Source organism: Triturus cristatus, chromosome 9 (assembly GCF_964204655.1).
Source record: "Triturus cristatus chromosome 9, aTriCri1.1, whole genome shotgun sequence".
Classification (NCBI taxonomy): Eukaryota; Metazoa; Chordata; class Amphibia; order Caudata; family Salamandridae; genus Triturus; species Triturus cristatus.
The window spans coordinates 245,941,222-245,955,653 of record NC_140592.1 but is presented as its reverse complement, the minus strand read 5'-3'; the positions used below and the strand labels follow the sequence as shown (position 1 = coordinate 245,955,653).

General features: G+C 43.8%; 1 protein-coding gene across 2 annotated transcripts in view; it reads left to right on the top strand.

The window, feature by feature from the left end:
* PPARG (peroxisome proliferator activated receptor gamma) overlaps positions 1-14,432 on the top strand; it is a 194,120-nt gene that overhangs the window by 140,132 nt on the left and 39,556 nt on the right. For both annotated transcript variants that reach the window (XM_085624861.1, XM_085624862.1), the window contains one exon: positions 7,245-7,444. In XM_085624861.1, coding sequence (XP_085480987.1) covers positions 7,245-7,444 — 200 coding nt within the window. The remainder of the gene's footprint in view (positions 1-7,244; positions 7,445-14,432) is intronic.

The following is a 14,432-nucleotide window of genomic DNA, read 5'->3' as shown; positions in this document are numbered from 1 at the left end:
TAGCAAGACAAGGAAGAGGAAGCATTAAGGAAGCAGCTAACTGGAATAGACATTCTTGAGGTGGCTGGCCAGGTTTGGAATGTTCTTTCCCTGCCTATTAACGCTGAATCCTGGAAGCCTCGTCTCCACTGTGAATAGGTGTCCCTTCGATGGTGATTCTCCAGGATTATCCTTTGTTAACATCTTTCATACCAGTAAAGTTATGCAATAAGGAAAAAGGTGACCAGCAATATGTTTGTCCACAGTTCTTCATACAGATAATGTAAGTTTCGGCCATTGTGCTGCTTTGCTAGTCCTTTTAGTTTTTTTTTTCCTCAGCTGGCTCACAATGCCAGAGGAGTTTACTGCATGGTCAACAACTGGCCTCATGAGTCTACTGAGCACCATCTGTTTCATCTTCAGTCCTGAGTTAGCTCCCAAGAGCCAGAAAAGAGTCTTAGGATATGTGGCAAAGTCCAGTTAGGGCTGGTATGGGTTGCCACATCCACACACAGGAGACCATGTTGGCAACCCGGCTAACAAGGAGCAGGCGCTTTGCAAGAGCTGTGTTTTCCAGGGTTGGGTATTGCAAAATGAATCCTGAGACTGAATGACACATTAATCACAAGGCGTTGCTTGTTTCCAACATTGTACATTTTGTCGGGCTGATAACCAGAATTAGTGGGCGGGGGTGTGGGTTTGGAGGAGAGAAGCAAAACGTGGAGGGAATAAGGATGGATATCTGAAAAGTGGAGGGGAGACAAAGAAACTGGAAGTATCGGAGATAGAGCAAGGGGGGAAAAAGAGGAGTCGTGAGGCAAGGAGAGAAAGAAAAAGAAAAAAATGAGATGACTTTGTATAGAAATGTGTGAAGTTTTTTTCTCGCAAAAAGTCAGGTTTTACGTGCCCTTGTCTGTTGCTTCATGAAAAACATAGGCAACATATACCTGGTTCCAAAGTTTTGAGGAAAATTGTTTCAAAGTTAACCCAAGATAACTCTGCACAGCCATTTTCAGCGCCAAATACTACTTGTGAGGAAATATTGCCAGTTTGCAAGAAAAAAACGTGAAAAGGCATACAAGCAATAAAAGCAGAACATTCTGCAAAGTATAGGAAGGATAATATACTTGATCAATGGAAGACTTCGCTTAAGTAATAACAATTTCACACATGACTAGGATAATATAAGGAAGACAGAGAGCATTTCTGGCAACAGCAAAAAAACATGAATGAACACAGCAGACAAACCCGACTTGTTTCATCCAGAGCAGAAAGCAAACATTTCTCACAATCAGACACACATAACTCTCCAAGTGGGCAAGTGTTTCAAGAGTGTCAGTTCTCACTGTAGTACCAAAATGCTGTTGACACTTTAGCATCTGATATGATTATAATGGTAGAAATGCAGTCTACTAGAATATTGCCCCATTGCAGTTCATTATAGAAATTCTACACCCAATGGAACAATGTATATTTGAACCAATATTTAGGACACAATATTTATGCTAGACGATGTTTCTGAATACAATATTCTGACATGCACCTATCAGTGATGCTGCCCTCTTACTCACGCCTAACTGACCACAGCATTGCTTCAAAACTTCTTTGTCAGACCATTTTCAGACGTTGTGGCTTTTTGCTGCTTTAAACCTGTTTGTCACTCGCATGCAGGCTGGCGTTCGGACTAGCGTCTGTGGTTACAGACACAGGCTAGGAAGTTGCTCTGTGTTTCTTTTCCGTTTTTTTAACCTCTTCTATGCCCATGACGAGATAGTCTCGTCATGGAGCGCGGTTGCGCTGTGCCCATGACGAGACTATCTCGTCATGGACCCCGCCCGCTAATACAATGCCCGGCACAGGAGGGGGAAAGGGCGGGGCACTGAAGGGGTTAATAAATGCTGCCTTTCTATGGTAACTTATGCCATCCTCTTTCCTCTTACGCTGAGCTATACTTTCGAACGATTTGTCTTTCGAAGGTACAGTAACTTTTTAGAGAACTTCAGAGTAACACTTGCATAACAGTGTGTCTGGCTGCTTTGTTCCTTGAAGACAATCTGATCAAGGGATGTCATGGGGGAGAAAGATTTTTTTTTTCATTTTAACCCTAAATGCTTCCCATTTGCTGGCTCTGTGTTTTCTTTTTTACCCTAGATCATTTTTCTTCACAATATCAGTCAGGCCATCAGCAGTATATTGGTGTTGTGAGTTGTACCTGATTCTTTTGTTACATATTATCAGTCCCCAACAGTTGCAGGAAGTGCCAGCGTTGTGTTCTTGGAAGCCCACTTCCAGCGTTGCTCAATGCTGTGGTTGTTGAGAGCTGAGGCTGCCTATTCTTGATTCCTCTTCACGCATATTTGTCTTTCACCACCATACACTTGCAGTCTCTTGGGGTCAGATTTAGAAACATTTTACGCTGTGTTTGCATCACAAAAGTGATGCAAACAAGACCACATTTATTATTTTTATTTTCTTTCCATCACTGGAAAGTTGTCCCTTTGTGTTACTTAGCGTCAAGGGAGCATTCCATGCATGGTACATAGGTGTTCCCTTGCAGCCAGCCATGCTTTTTTTACGCAAATCCCTATCTACCAAAAATTTGAGACAAGGGTTTGCACCACAAATTAACTTCACTTAAAAGCAGGCATTAAAACGAGAACTGTTTTCATTTCTTCTTTCTTTTCCGACTTTGCACATGTGTGCTGCACTATACCGTACAATTACAATGTAGGAAAAGTTTTAAAAGTTCTCTAAGCATTGTATTTTGTACTGGAAGGGAATCCTTCCAGTACAAAATCTATGCTAGATTCACACACACACCCATGCACTATGGCGCAAAGGTGTGTGCATGGTGCTCAAGCGCCACGCACACACCTTTGCGCCATAGTGCAGTGCTGGTGCATCAGAATTCTGCACCTGCACTAGGGAGATGGGAGGAGAGAGAGCTATATCCCTGTAGTTATGGTGCTCTCCTGTTTTCTCTTTCACAAGCAACACAGTGCAGCATTTTTGGCTGCTGCGCTGCGTTGCGTGAGAATTTTGTAAATCTGGCCCTTTATCTTAATCATGCAGGTTTCATCTCATCCCTACCTCCCCCTCTGTTAATGTTTTCATATTTTTCTCTTTTTCTTTCTTTCTTCCTTTTCAGCCTTTCTCTCTCTTGCTCTGTGTAAAAGTCGCATGATGAAAAGTAATTCCTGTTCCCCAAAAATAAGTGGTGGTCAGGGCCGGACTGGCCGTAGCGGGCACCAGGCGTTTCCCTGGTGGGCCGCCAGGGTGGGGGCCATATTTGGGCCCCTGGGAGGCCGTTTTTGTTACCGAGGCTGGCAATATCGTCCCCGTAACAAAATCGTCTGAAACCGGCCCTTGCAAACAGCTCGGCAGCAATCCCTCAGGGAGCCGGCTTAGCACTTTGCCAGGGCTGGTTTCCATTCCCAGTCCGGCCCTGGTGGTGGTGCCCACCACCTGTAAACAGGGCTGGATTGGGAACAGCAACCAGCCCTGGCAGATTGCTGCTTGACCGGCCCTGGGAGCGAGGGGGGGGGTGTTCTATCAAGAAGCACCACTCCCGCTTTTTGTTAAAGGGGGCTGATATTGAAGCACTGCTGTAAAACTGGCCCCCATTTACAAAACCAAACCCTATGAGCACTAAACCGGCCTCCACCCCTTCGGCCCACTTTGGAAATGCCCATTGCCAGCTGCGGCCAGTCTGGCCCTGCCTGCAAACACAACAGAAATTGGTTGCAGGTGAAAAGGACACCTTGGGCCGTATTATACAAGTGCCCCGGGAGCGCAACGGGTGTTTGTGCCTGCTTCGCGAGCCCCCGGGGCACCTTGGTATTAAAGAAGGGGCTGCAGACACTTGTGTGGCCCCATCTGTAATAGCAATAGCTGACACACATAACGCGCTAGCGCTATCCTCAGAGGGCATTCCCTCATTTGCATGAGGGTGTGCCCCAGGCAAATGAGGGAATTCTTTTGCCTCTGCACCTGCGCCTTATTACAGACGCGGGTGCAGAGGCAAGAAAGCTCTCAGGAGGCTAACTGACAGTGTGCCACCTAAAAAGGTGGCATACTATCAGTTCGCCCCCTGATGGCAGCCGTCTGGGCGGGGGAAAAGGGGGTTCCCGAGGACCCTTCAGATATCCCCTTGCAGGCGGGTGCAGTCCCTCACTGCACCCACCTGCAAGGGCATCTCTATTGCCCCTTCGAAGTGCAGTGCTTGCCGTCTGTATTATGAAAACACTGAGCGGCTTCAAAGTAGCCGCTCCATTTTTCACATGAATGCGCTAACCCCAGGGCAGCACGAGTTTGCTGCTGCTCTGGGGGCAGTGAATTCATCATAATACGGTGCATTTACCTTCATTGTGCCGGGCACACCTTTTAAACAGTGCGCCCTACGCAATGAAGGATAATGCGTTGCATGTATAAAACAGCCCCTGGTCCTTGGAATGTAACTACAAGTGGCTTGTTTTTCTTTTTGCAAGACAGAATGTAACTAACTCTGCAGAGCATCTATCATGACTAGTGGCTGTAGAAGCTACCACTTTCCTGTAGCATATCTTTCTATACTTTGAAAGGCTGTAAGAAGGATTTTCAGGTTTTTTCTTGAAATGACATTTAAGAGAAATTTACCACCCTTTTACCTATGTCTCCATATTGAATATCTGTGAAATTTTTCTCACTCCATCCCCTTCTTTCCAAGAAAGTGTAGCAAGACGTTTCCAGTGTCACTGTCCTGCGGAGCTGTGAAAAGGATACTCTGCTCCTCCTGTTGTAGACTGTAAGAAGTAATTGGCCAATGCCCTGATGGTTCTGTGGTCCCACAATTGTTAAAATAATGCTGTGTTTCTCATGTCCTCAGCAGAGTACCTTTTTGGTCCACAGATTAAAGGAGCAGCAAGTCTCTAAGGGAGGCAGAAGAGACCAACCTGACCAGTCAACTCTGTGAGCCAACATCACGTTCATGAGTAGTCCATGTTAGAAAAAGATTGGCTGGCGAGAATAAGAGTTGACTGAGTGCTCAGGGACATCTTCCATTCTTTGCTGTATTCTAACCCACCTTAGACCTCAATAGAGTGGTCACACACTTGACTGTGCATTCACATGCTCACTCTCCACGCCTACACAGGCACAGGCATGCATGCGCACACACGAACACATGCATTTATGGAAATGCACACATTGACATACATATGCACAGGTCCACACACACACACACACAAACATATGTCCACCAATGACACCCTGAATGTATATGTGCAATGTACTCCCTACTCTTGAGAAGGATGGCGCAGACTTCACTAGATGCACACCAGAAACTTAAGCTTCAGGCAACCTGTGGTCACTTGACTGAGCTTGGCACTTACATGCCTGCAGACTAATAGCCAAATTTAGAGTTTTGTTTGCAGGTTACTCCATTGTAAAAGCAACAGAGTGCCTGGTCCACCGAACCCTTGGTCCGCCCACTTCCTTTAGAGATGGGGGGACTTTAAGTTGTCCTCCGACTGTTCCACAGAGTAGGGAATGTCGGAAGAAGGCCATTACACCGTCCGTCCTATTTAGGGTGGACGATGTAATGTCTTTTTTCCCAGTCCATCAACTCCAGGAAAAACTTGCCAGTGACGAACAGAAAAAAATACTGACCCCCCACACCATGGGGAAAAACCCCACAGAGTTTCAAGTTCATTGATTTATTTTGTTTTCTGAAACAAACTCCCACTTTGGGAGTTGGTCTGAAACACACAAGTTTGTCTGAAACAAACTCCCTCTCTGGGAGTTTGTTTCAGAAAAACAAAAACTTTTGTAAAGGTTTGGTGAATGGCTGCTGGTGGCCGCTGTCCTCCAAACTGTTTGTACATTGAAAAGAACTGCTGTGATGGCAATTTCTTTCGATGTACCACGCTGACAGCTGGGCGGTTGTCATCTCTTAATGTAACGTGCAGTAGCTCATGAGGGTGTCAGAAGAAATGCCCTCCTCCACCCAAACAGACAGAGTACCGTCTGTCAAACTGTATATCAGGCCCTTAAAGCTGAAGCCTGCAGGTGTCTAATCATTCACATCTACACTAAAGCGAATACCCCATAGGGAAGGAAACCACTGGCAGCAGAAATAATAACACCGGTTTGTCAAAAGGTGTTCATGTGCAGGGATGTAGCAATTAACAGTGCAGTAGGTGCAGTCGCACCTCGGCCCAGTGATATGAAGGGCCCACTGAGACCCCACTGGAGCTGCATGTTATTATCCTAAAAGACTGCAGGGGTCCATTTTCCCGGCTTACATTATCAGAGGCCACCATCGCTACGCCATGTTAATGCGTTTAGAATCCCATTGCAATATGGCTTGCATCACTAACTCTGCCCTGGAAGGGTTACCGGACAAGTCACATATGCACATTGTGTAAGAGAGTTGTGAGGTTATCACACAGTAAATACACCCAGAGCCTAAATGTATGTACTTTAAGTGTGTGGTCAGGTATTGTAGGAGGCCACAATGCCTAAAGCTCAAGTCTGGACAGTTGTTTCAGGTAAGAAGGCAGTAGTAACTCATTCCTGAACGGGTTCATCTACAATTACTTTATTTTTCCTCAATCTCTGCATTCATTGTATTGATTTTTGCGATCACTGTGTCCACTGCAAAGACAGCTTCAGAAGGCCCGTGGACATGAACAGATAGAGAATTTAGGCACAGGTCAGGATAAACTTGAAAAATATGAGGTTCAACAACCCTGAATTTCAAGACATATCATTTCGTGACTTTTTTTTAACATGCACCGATAAAAGAGCTTGCTTATGTATGGATGTTGAATAAAATCAGAGTTCATGTTAATTCCTGTAAGTTCTTACTGTATCCACAGAGCAACACCACTTCATTCAGATCTTTTTCTAATATTCTGTAGCACAGCAGCACACCCCTGTATTTGGTGAAGTTAATTTTTTTTGTTTTTGTTCGCCAATTAAAATATTTGAAAAACTGCGATTGCTCATACCAGACACACATGTAAGCTCTCTTTTGTTTGTGAGTTGAGCTGAACCTGCCGCGTGGTGCAGCTGAGCGGTGGGCGGAAGTGCCTGACTTGAGGTTTCCGCTTCTCAGCTTTTGAGATTTACTCTCCAAACCAGCTCACTTGCTGAGGTCAAGTGCCTCATAAGGAAGCCAGAGAGTGTCAAGAGGTGTTGTGGGGGGAGGGGGTGTTAGAATGCTCAGGCCGGTGTGTCCTTTGGAGTGTAAGGTTAACCTGAGGTTTTGTTTTCCTCTTCTGCAGCCATCAGGTTTGGACGCATGCCACAAGCTGAAAAGGAGAAACTCCTCGCAGAGATCTCGAGTGACGTGGACCACCTGAACCCTGAGTCCGCTGACCTGCGAGTCCTCGCCAAGCACTTGTACGACTCCTACCAAAAGTCCTTTCCTCTGACAAAAGCCAAGGCGCGAGCCATCTTGACGGGCAGGACGACAGACAAATCAGTTAGTTATCTTTGCATCTATTTTTCATTAAATTCTATGTAAAGTATAATGTCTTCCCATGATAAATAAAAAACACCCCTACCTCTTCTTTTGAGGTTGTCGTATCCAATGCCAGAGTGTCAGGTTATCCCCAAAAGTTAAGTTTGTATACACTCAATCTTGCTAGAATTTACAGACATATCTAAATGCTTGGCTTGGATCTGGCCCTCACGGGCCACTGTTGGAGACCCCTGCTGTATGGTTTTAGAGCCAGAGATATTAAGGACCCAGACAGTCATACTGTGTATGGTGACAGTAAGGTATTCAAACAACTGGCCTTCTTGAATAATCTAAAATCACCCATTTCAAATCCAAAACATTTTCATAAATATAGAAGACAAACAAGTGTTGCCCAGCTCAGTTATATGACCCAGAGTTCAAGCGAGTCTGACTATCTGAGATGTTATGTGGGGGCTTGTTGTAGGTAGGCTGATGGCTCCAGTACAGTCATATGAGGCTGCTCAGTAAGGGAAAATATCACACTCAGCACATATTGGTAGTCTCAGCAGAGAGGCCAAGGATTAGTAGATGATTGACTGGATCATCTTCCATTCCAAAGCATATTGGTTACAACCTCACACTGGTGCACAGGATTTCACCTTAGTGTGCTGTCAGTGCTATATTTGTAAAAGAATAAGTGTTGGGACCTAAGTTTTGCACAAGAGCCTGCTTCCAGTGCTAAAGCAGGTTAGAGTGCCAAATATCAAGGCTGTGTAGTCTTGGATTTACCCCATGACTCTTTAAACTACCATCCCACACTTTCTGCATCTTTATCTCATCCATGCAGGTTCCTTTCCATCTTTGCGTTCTCCTTTCTCTCACTGGTTTTCCATCTTTCTCTTCCTCTTGCTTTCTCTCTTTTGTGTTTTTTCTCTCTATTGCTCTGGATCAAAGTCTGTTAAGAAAAAAAAATAAGTGCTTAACCTCGGAACTGAGTACCAGTGGGCCCCAACTGCAACCACCAGCTCAAATTAAGCACTGTGTGTTGCTTATTTTGCACAACTGACAAGCTCTAAATTTATACTCACATTCAAGTAGACGCAACTCAGTCAGCATTGTTTGCTGTGCTCTTGCGATCAAGTTAATCCAATACATCTGTGCTATCCATCCATGTTTTTTAGACTGACATTTATTTATTTATTTATCTGCAGTTTTATATAGAGTGGACATGGCCCGAAGGCATCAGAGCGCTTCACACCACACAGGATACCAGTGGTGGCTCCTCCTCTATGGCCGAGGAGAGTTGCCCCACTGCTTTAAGCAGTGTGAGAAGAGGAAACATAAAATGATAATAACTTTCAGTTATTATCATTCTATGTTTCCTTTGTGGGTGGGAGGGTGGGTGGGGCTGCTCTGCTCACGGAGCAGGGCATGGGCGGAGAGGTTTGCCCACTCAAGTGCGCAATGACTGTTTGGAGAGCCCTCTCGGGTAGCACAGAGCAGTCATGCGCACTTCCCTTTTATCCATGCAGGCTATATTACAGCCTGCATGGAGAACATGCCCACCCCTACAGCCCCTGGCTGAGTGCCATCTGACGGCACTCAGACCAATCACAACGCGCCATTGGAGCACTGTGATTGGCTTAGGGGAGGGAGCCTGCCTGCCTGCTGCCTGAAAGCGGACTCAGGAGAACAGGAGCACAGAAGATGTGGGACCCAGCCTCGAGGTAAGTTTTTTTATTTCCAACCCCCGCTCCCCCCCACGTGACACCTCCTGTGACCCCCTGTGACACTCCTCACAACCCCCGCACCCAACCCCACACCTCACCCGCAAGCTATGCCAGCCGACCCTGCAGGATACAGGGTTACAGTAATAGTAGTTAAACTCAGACGTTTCCATCAGTGGATGCGTACAAAAGTTACCACAAGAGACAGTTACAACAGTTGGGCAGAGGACATAATAATAATAATCCACATTTATAAAGCGCGAACAATCACCCGTAAGGGTCTCTAGGCGCTGGGGGCCGTCGGGAAGATTAAGCAAGCTATTGCCCAGAGTCACATGGTGCTGGGCTAATCTGCCGCCGGCGCCGGGGATTGAACCATGATGCCCAGATTCCGGAGTCAGTAGCCCTGGCCACAGCGCCACGCCTCTTCTCACAGTTACGTGAACTCAGATCAGGGTGCAGTTGAGAAAGTACTTAAGTCTGGCATCATCTGTGATTGTGCCATGCAGTTCGGTTGTGACTTTCAGGATAAAATTGCGCTTCTTTGCAACATCCTTTTTCATTCAAAATAGAGTTTGCACTATTGAGAAAATAGCGTGGTTTCTTTTAAAGAACTTGTTTGCAATAGAGGTGCATTGAGCAACAAATCCCGACTTGTTCCAAAAACATACTATTTATTTTTGGAGTGCTTACATAACAGGTTTACATTTTTTCTACTATTTTTTCCAGGTGCCAAATGTTACTTGTATATATAAAAACAGATGTTCAAATTTGGAACGTGATAAACAATATTTACACTAAACTACATTGCTAAGGAATAATGGGCACTCGTTGGCACTAGGAAAGCTGCACCTTTGTCTTAGAGTTCGATTTTTGACAGAAACAATAGACTGAAAATTGTTTTCCGCCAAATAGTTTCCCCCAAATTTGTTAGAGAAAATGTGCATCTTGTACCATTTCGAGTCGGTTTTTCCTCAGCTCCTTTAGTTTGCGTGGAGGCTTTGCTCAGAATGTCTCAGCCTACATTCATCTGACTGAGGACAATACAACCCGTTGCCTTTATACGAGCTGGTCGACCTGGCATAGGTCAGAAGTAACAAGTGTTTTTTAATGTCAAGCTGTTGGACACTAACTAAAGAGAAGGCTTTGTTTCCCAATGCCTGGGGTTGTCAGTTATATCGGAGCCTTAAAGGGGTAGTACCACAGTTAGACTGAAACAGAAAACAGGCCAGGTCACCAAAAATAATGTGCACTCGATTCATGAACGAGCTAGCTAAAAATGGACCATGTTTGCAAATTGGATAAGCTTTGAATTTGTAAGACCACACTTTATAAGTGGTTTACAAGGTATGTAAGACTGCATGGATTTGACCTTGGTGCAGGCAATGTTTGTATTAATATCAGAGAACTCAACAATAAAACCCAGCACAGCAGACCACAAAACAAGCCCACATGCAGCCAAAAAGCTGCCCGCACACTGACCTGTCAGACCAGCCCGTCGGGCACTGTCGGATTGCCCTGTTGGCCAGTCTGACCCTAGTAGGATACACTGGCATGCAAATTGCAAGGCATAATTCTAGAACCTTAGTGAGTTCTTTCACAATCATTCATTAATATAAAGTTGCTAAAAAGGGTTCCTCTGGGTAGTAATACATTCGTATTTCTGTAGACAATTACAAACACTGTGTTACATTGTAAATCCTAGGCAGTGTTTCTCCAGACCAAGCAATCTTAATACATAATACCAGGAAGCCCCCTGAATACCAAACCCACAATATCTGTCGGACAGAAAATCAAGGACAAAAAAATCAAAATAAAATATCCTTAGGTAAGTAAGTCTAGATTTTCTACACCTAACTCCACAATTATGTGTGTATGCATTATACATATTTGCAAGGTACGTAGATGTGTAATTAGGAATAGTAAATCTATAGTTCCCTATATGCACTTACCTTTTGATATTTTGTCCCTCGAGATTCTGTCCTCGATATTCCTATACCAAGAAATTGTTGGTGTCGTTGTTCAGTAGCACAATCTATAAAGCCTACCAGTATGAATGGTGAGACTCCTACCCCTTGTAACCGCTCATAGTCTTTTGTAAGATTTCCTATACATTTATTTATTTATTGATTTTTGTATAGCGCAAGTTTGACCCAAAGGCATCAGAGTGCTTCCCAGAGTTATCACAGCTCCCAGAGTTATCACAGCAGCAATTACATGAGTTACATAAAGAATAAATAAAAAATAGAGCGAAAGGGTATAAAAAAGAAGTACACAATAGACAGTAGGATATGTAAATGATATAGCAGCAATTACATAAGGTACATGATGAACACACACACTGAGTCATTATTTCTGAGTAATATGTGTGTGTGTGTGTGTAAAGCCTTTTGACACCCTACATTAGGGTTAGTAGCTCTGCTAAAGAAATTAAATACATGTGGAAGAGGGGCTATGGAGAGATGAGGGTAACCGGTGTAGGGTGATAGTTTGGAATATGTGGAGAAGAAGGCAATTGGTGGGGGGCACCAGCAAAGATTGTTGCACTGGGCACCACCAATGTTGAAACTGACCCTGGTGGTAAGCGTGTGACTGCTGCACGTTGTCAGACAGTATGCAGATCCAACTGTGGTCTTATGCCCTTGTATATTGTTCAAGAGCATCACATGATTGAAAGCACCAGGCAAGATTCAAACTGGAAACACGTGACCTCAGTGGTGAGAAAGTCCAACTTAGGATTTTTTCTTTTGCACAATAGAAGTGCAGTGCTAGAGAGGTTTCTATCTGTTCCCTGCGCAAAGTGAGCAACAGATTTGTGGATGCTGGTGTTATCACTGTAGGAAGTGATGCAGTGAAGGAAGGAGGCCTGTGTCTGACGTGTCTAGAGTATGTGGTTATGGGATACCAATGCTCATATGTTTTTCTGCTCCATGAGAGTGCCTTGGGTCTCAATGATAAAGCCTGCTTGATCCACCTGGTGCCCTAAAAATGCTGCCCTTACTAATTAAAGAATGACGAACACACGGGTTGCAGGGTACCACACCTATAATAGGGAAATTCAAATGTAGAATTGAATGGAGTATTCCCTGAGTTAAAATAACTAATATAAGTTCCTATGTCACAAGTCTGGAAGGAGGTGGGGAGCAACTGGTGGATATTGGATAGTGGTATGTTGAGGATACAAATGGGAACAGTGTGAGTATTTTCAGTGCAACAGATAAAACATAATTTTGCCATCTGGAGCGTTCCCCATACACTGAAAAGTGCCTTTTAGCAAAGGGGGTCTTTTTCAATTAGTATGAGGTTACCATAAAATGGCGACCTATGACTCCTGCTTTATCTCATCTAATGGAAGTGCACGTCCTGGTCATAAATGACGTCACCAGAATGGAAGTTTGACGGGGGGGGGGGGAATGGGTTGATCAATGGATCAATGGATCAATGTGGCTTCTATGAAATCATCAACAAAACCATACATTTCTGCTGCCTTAAAGGATATTATGCGCACAGTCATGGTTCCAACCATCAGAACACATGTCGAAGGACCGATTTAAAGGAGCACGACTGTACACATGTACTTTTACACGATGGCAAGCACTGTAAGTAAAAAGTGTTACTGCTACCCAATTTCCCGTCCTCTGAAGGGTGGCCTTCTTGCGATCCAAACCCAAGACCCGCAAATGGCTGCTAGTCCTTTCAGCGAGCCATCGTGCCAGCTAAAGGACGTGCAGTTTGTGTTTGCAATGCATAAACCACTTCCTGAGAACATGTATTCCCCAAACCAGCCTGCTGAGCAGACCAACTATCTGGGGAGAGGGGACAGAAGTCATGACAGCCAGATAAAGAATGACATCCTTAAAAATAGATTGTGGGAATGTTGATAATTACCCCCAAGTGGTAGATCATGATTGTCATTAAATCCTACAGTGTGATAAAAATGTAACATCGTCCAGCACGTCTTGAACCTCAAGTAATGGCAGATTTCTTTAAACACCAGAAATGTGCCATAAAATGTTAATTATCAATCCCTGGTTACTCCTTCCCATTTTAAACACTGTGTGAATTTGTTAATGAGCGAGAAGACATCTTGGCCTTCGCATAAGTTGTGTGCATGTTTGCACGCCAGCGGACTTTGCACCGCAGTATATTGTAATATTTACAACTGGCCAAGTTATAGACTTCCCCTCATTTTAACCACGGACCTTGTATCACATACTATGTGATTGTTGCAATAAATGTCATTGCTCAAAGATTCCCGCTGTACATTAACTGTGCCCGTTTCGACCTGTACCCAGTGCTTAATTTGAGCTGGTGGTTTCCATCTCCAGTATGTGCTCAATGGTAGCTGTGCATCGTCAAATTTACTATCCCAAATAAACTTGTAATATATAAAATACATAACAAGTATATGGTCCCATACTGTCTACTCGGTGTTCTGGTGACATTGCTGAAATCACCAGAATCCTTCAGTTGCACAACTGGACCTTTTACACATATTACCCATTATGTATTTTATAACATTACCCTTCTTTTGGGGAATTTAGCCTGAAAAAGCTGTTATCTATACTGTGTCGCTAACAATGCACACTGATTGTAATTTGATTTTCAACATTGTGTTTACCTTTTACTCATGAATACATTTTTGACAAAGCAATGGGCAGTGGTGCGAGCCAGTGAATTTATGTGATTTCGGAGGCTACTGTATTTATTGAATAATTATGAATTTACGCTATTTGCTAAATAATTAGATTTCCAAATAAATATTGCTTCTAGCTCAAATGGATACAAATAATGATGCATAATTTAGATAACCTTGCTGCATAATTCAATCACTCGTATTGCATAAGCCTAGTAGCTCTGACAGTGGTAAAGTTCCTAACAGTAGGTTAGGAGCTGTCATTATGATGATGAAACCCGTCTTTTACTGAGAACTGGGCTTTTTTTACCAGTGCATTTTGTGCAACAAAAGCACCCAACCATGATATGCTGACAATACTCATGTTTACATTCAAATGAATGATCCCAGCTGAAACAACATTGAATGGGCACCAGTTGGTTACACCTAGTTCTTGGTGGAAAATTCCATTTAGGATCTGCCTTTTGTTAAAAAACAAATCTTGGTAATGGTAAGATTCACAACAGGAAATCAGATCTTTTTCTATAGTAGACTAATTATGGCAGGCATGCAAAAATGTGTAATATTTCTACTTTTTTCTTTTTTTTTTTCAAAATACTTTATTGATTTTCCAGGAGAAAAATACAAAAATGATTCTGTATGAGGG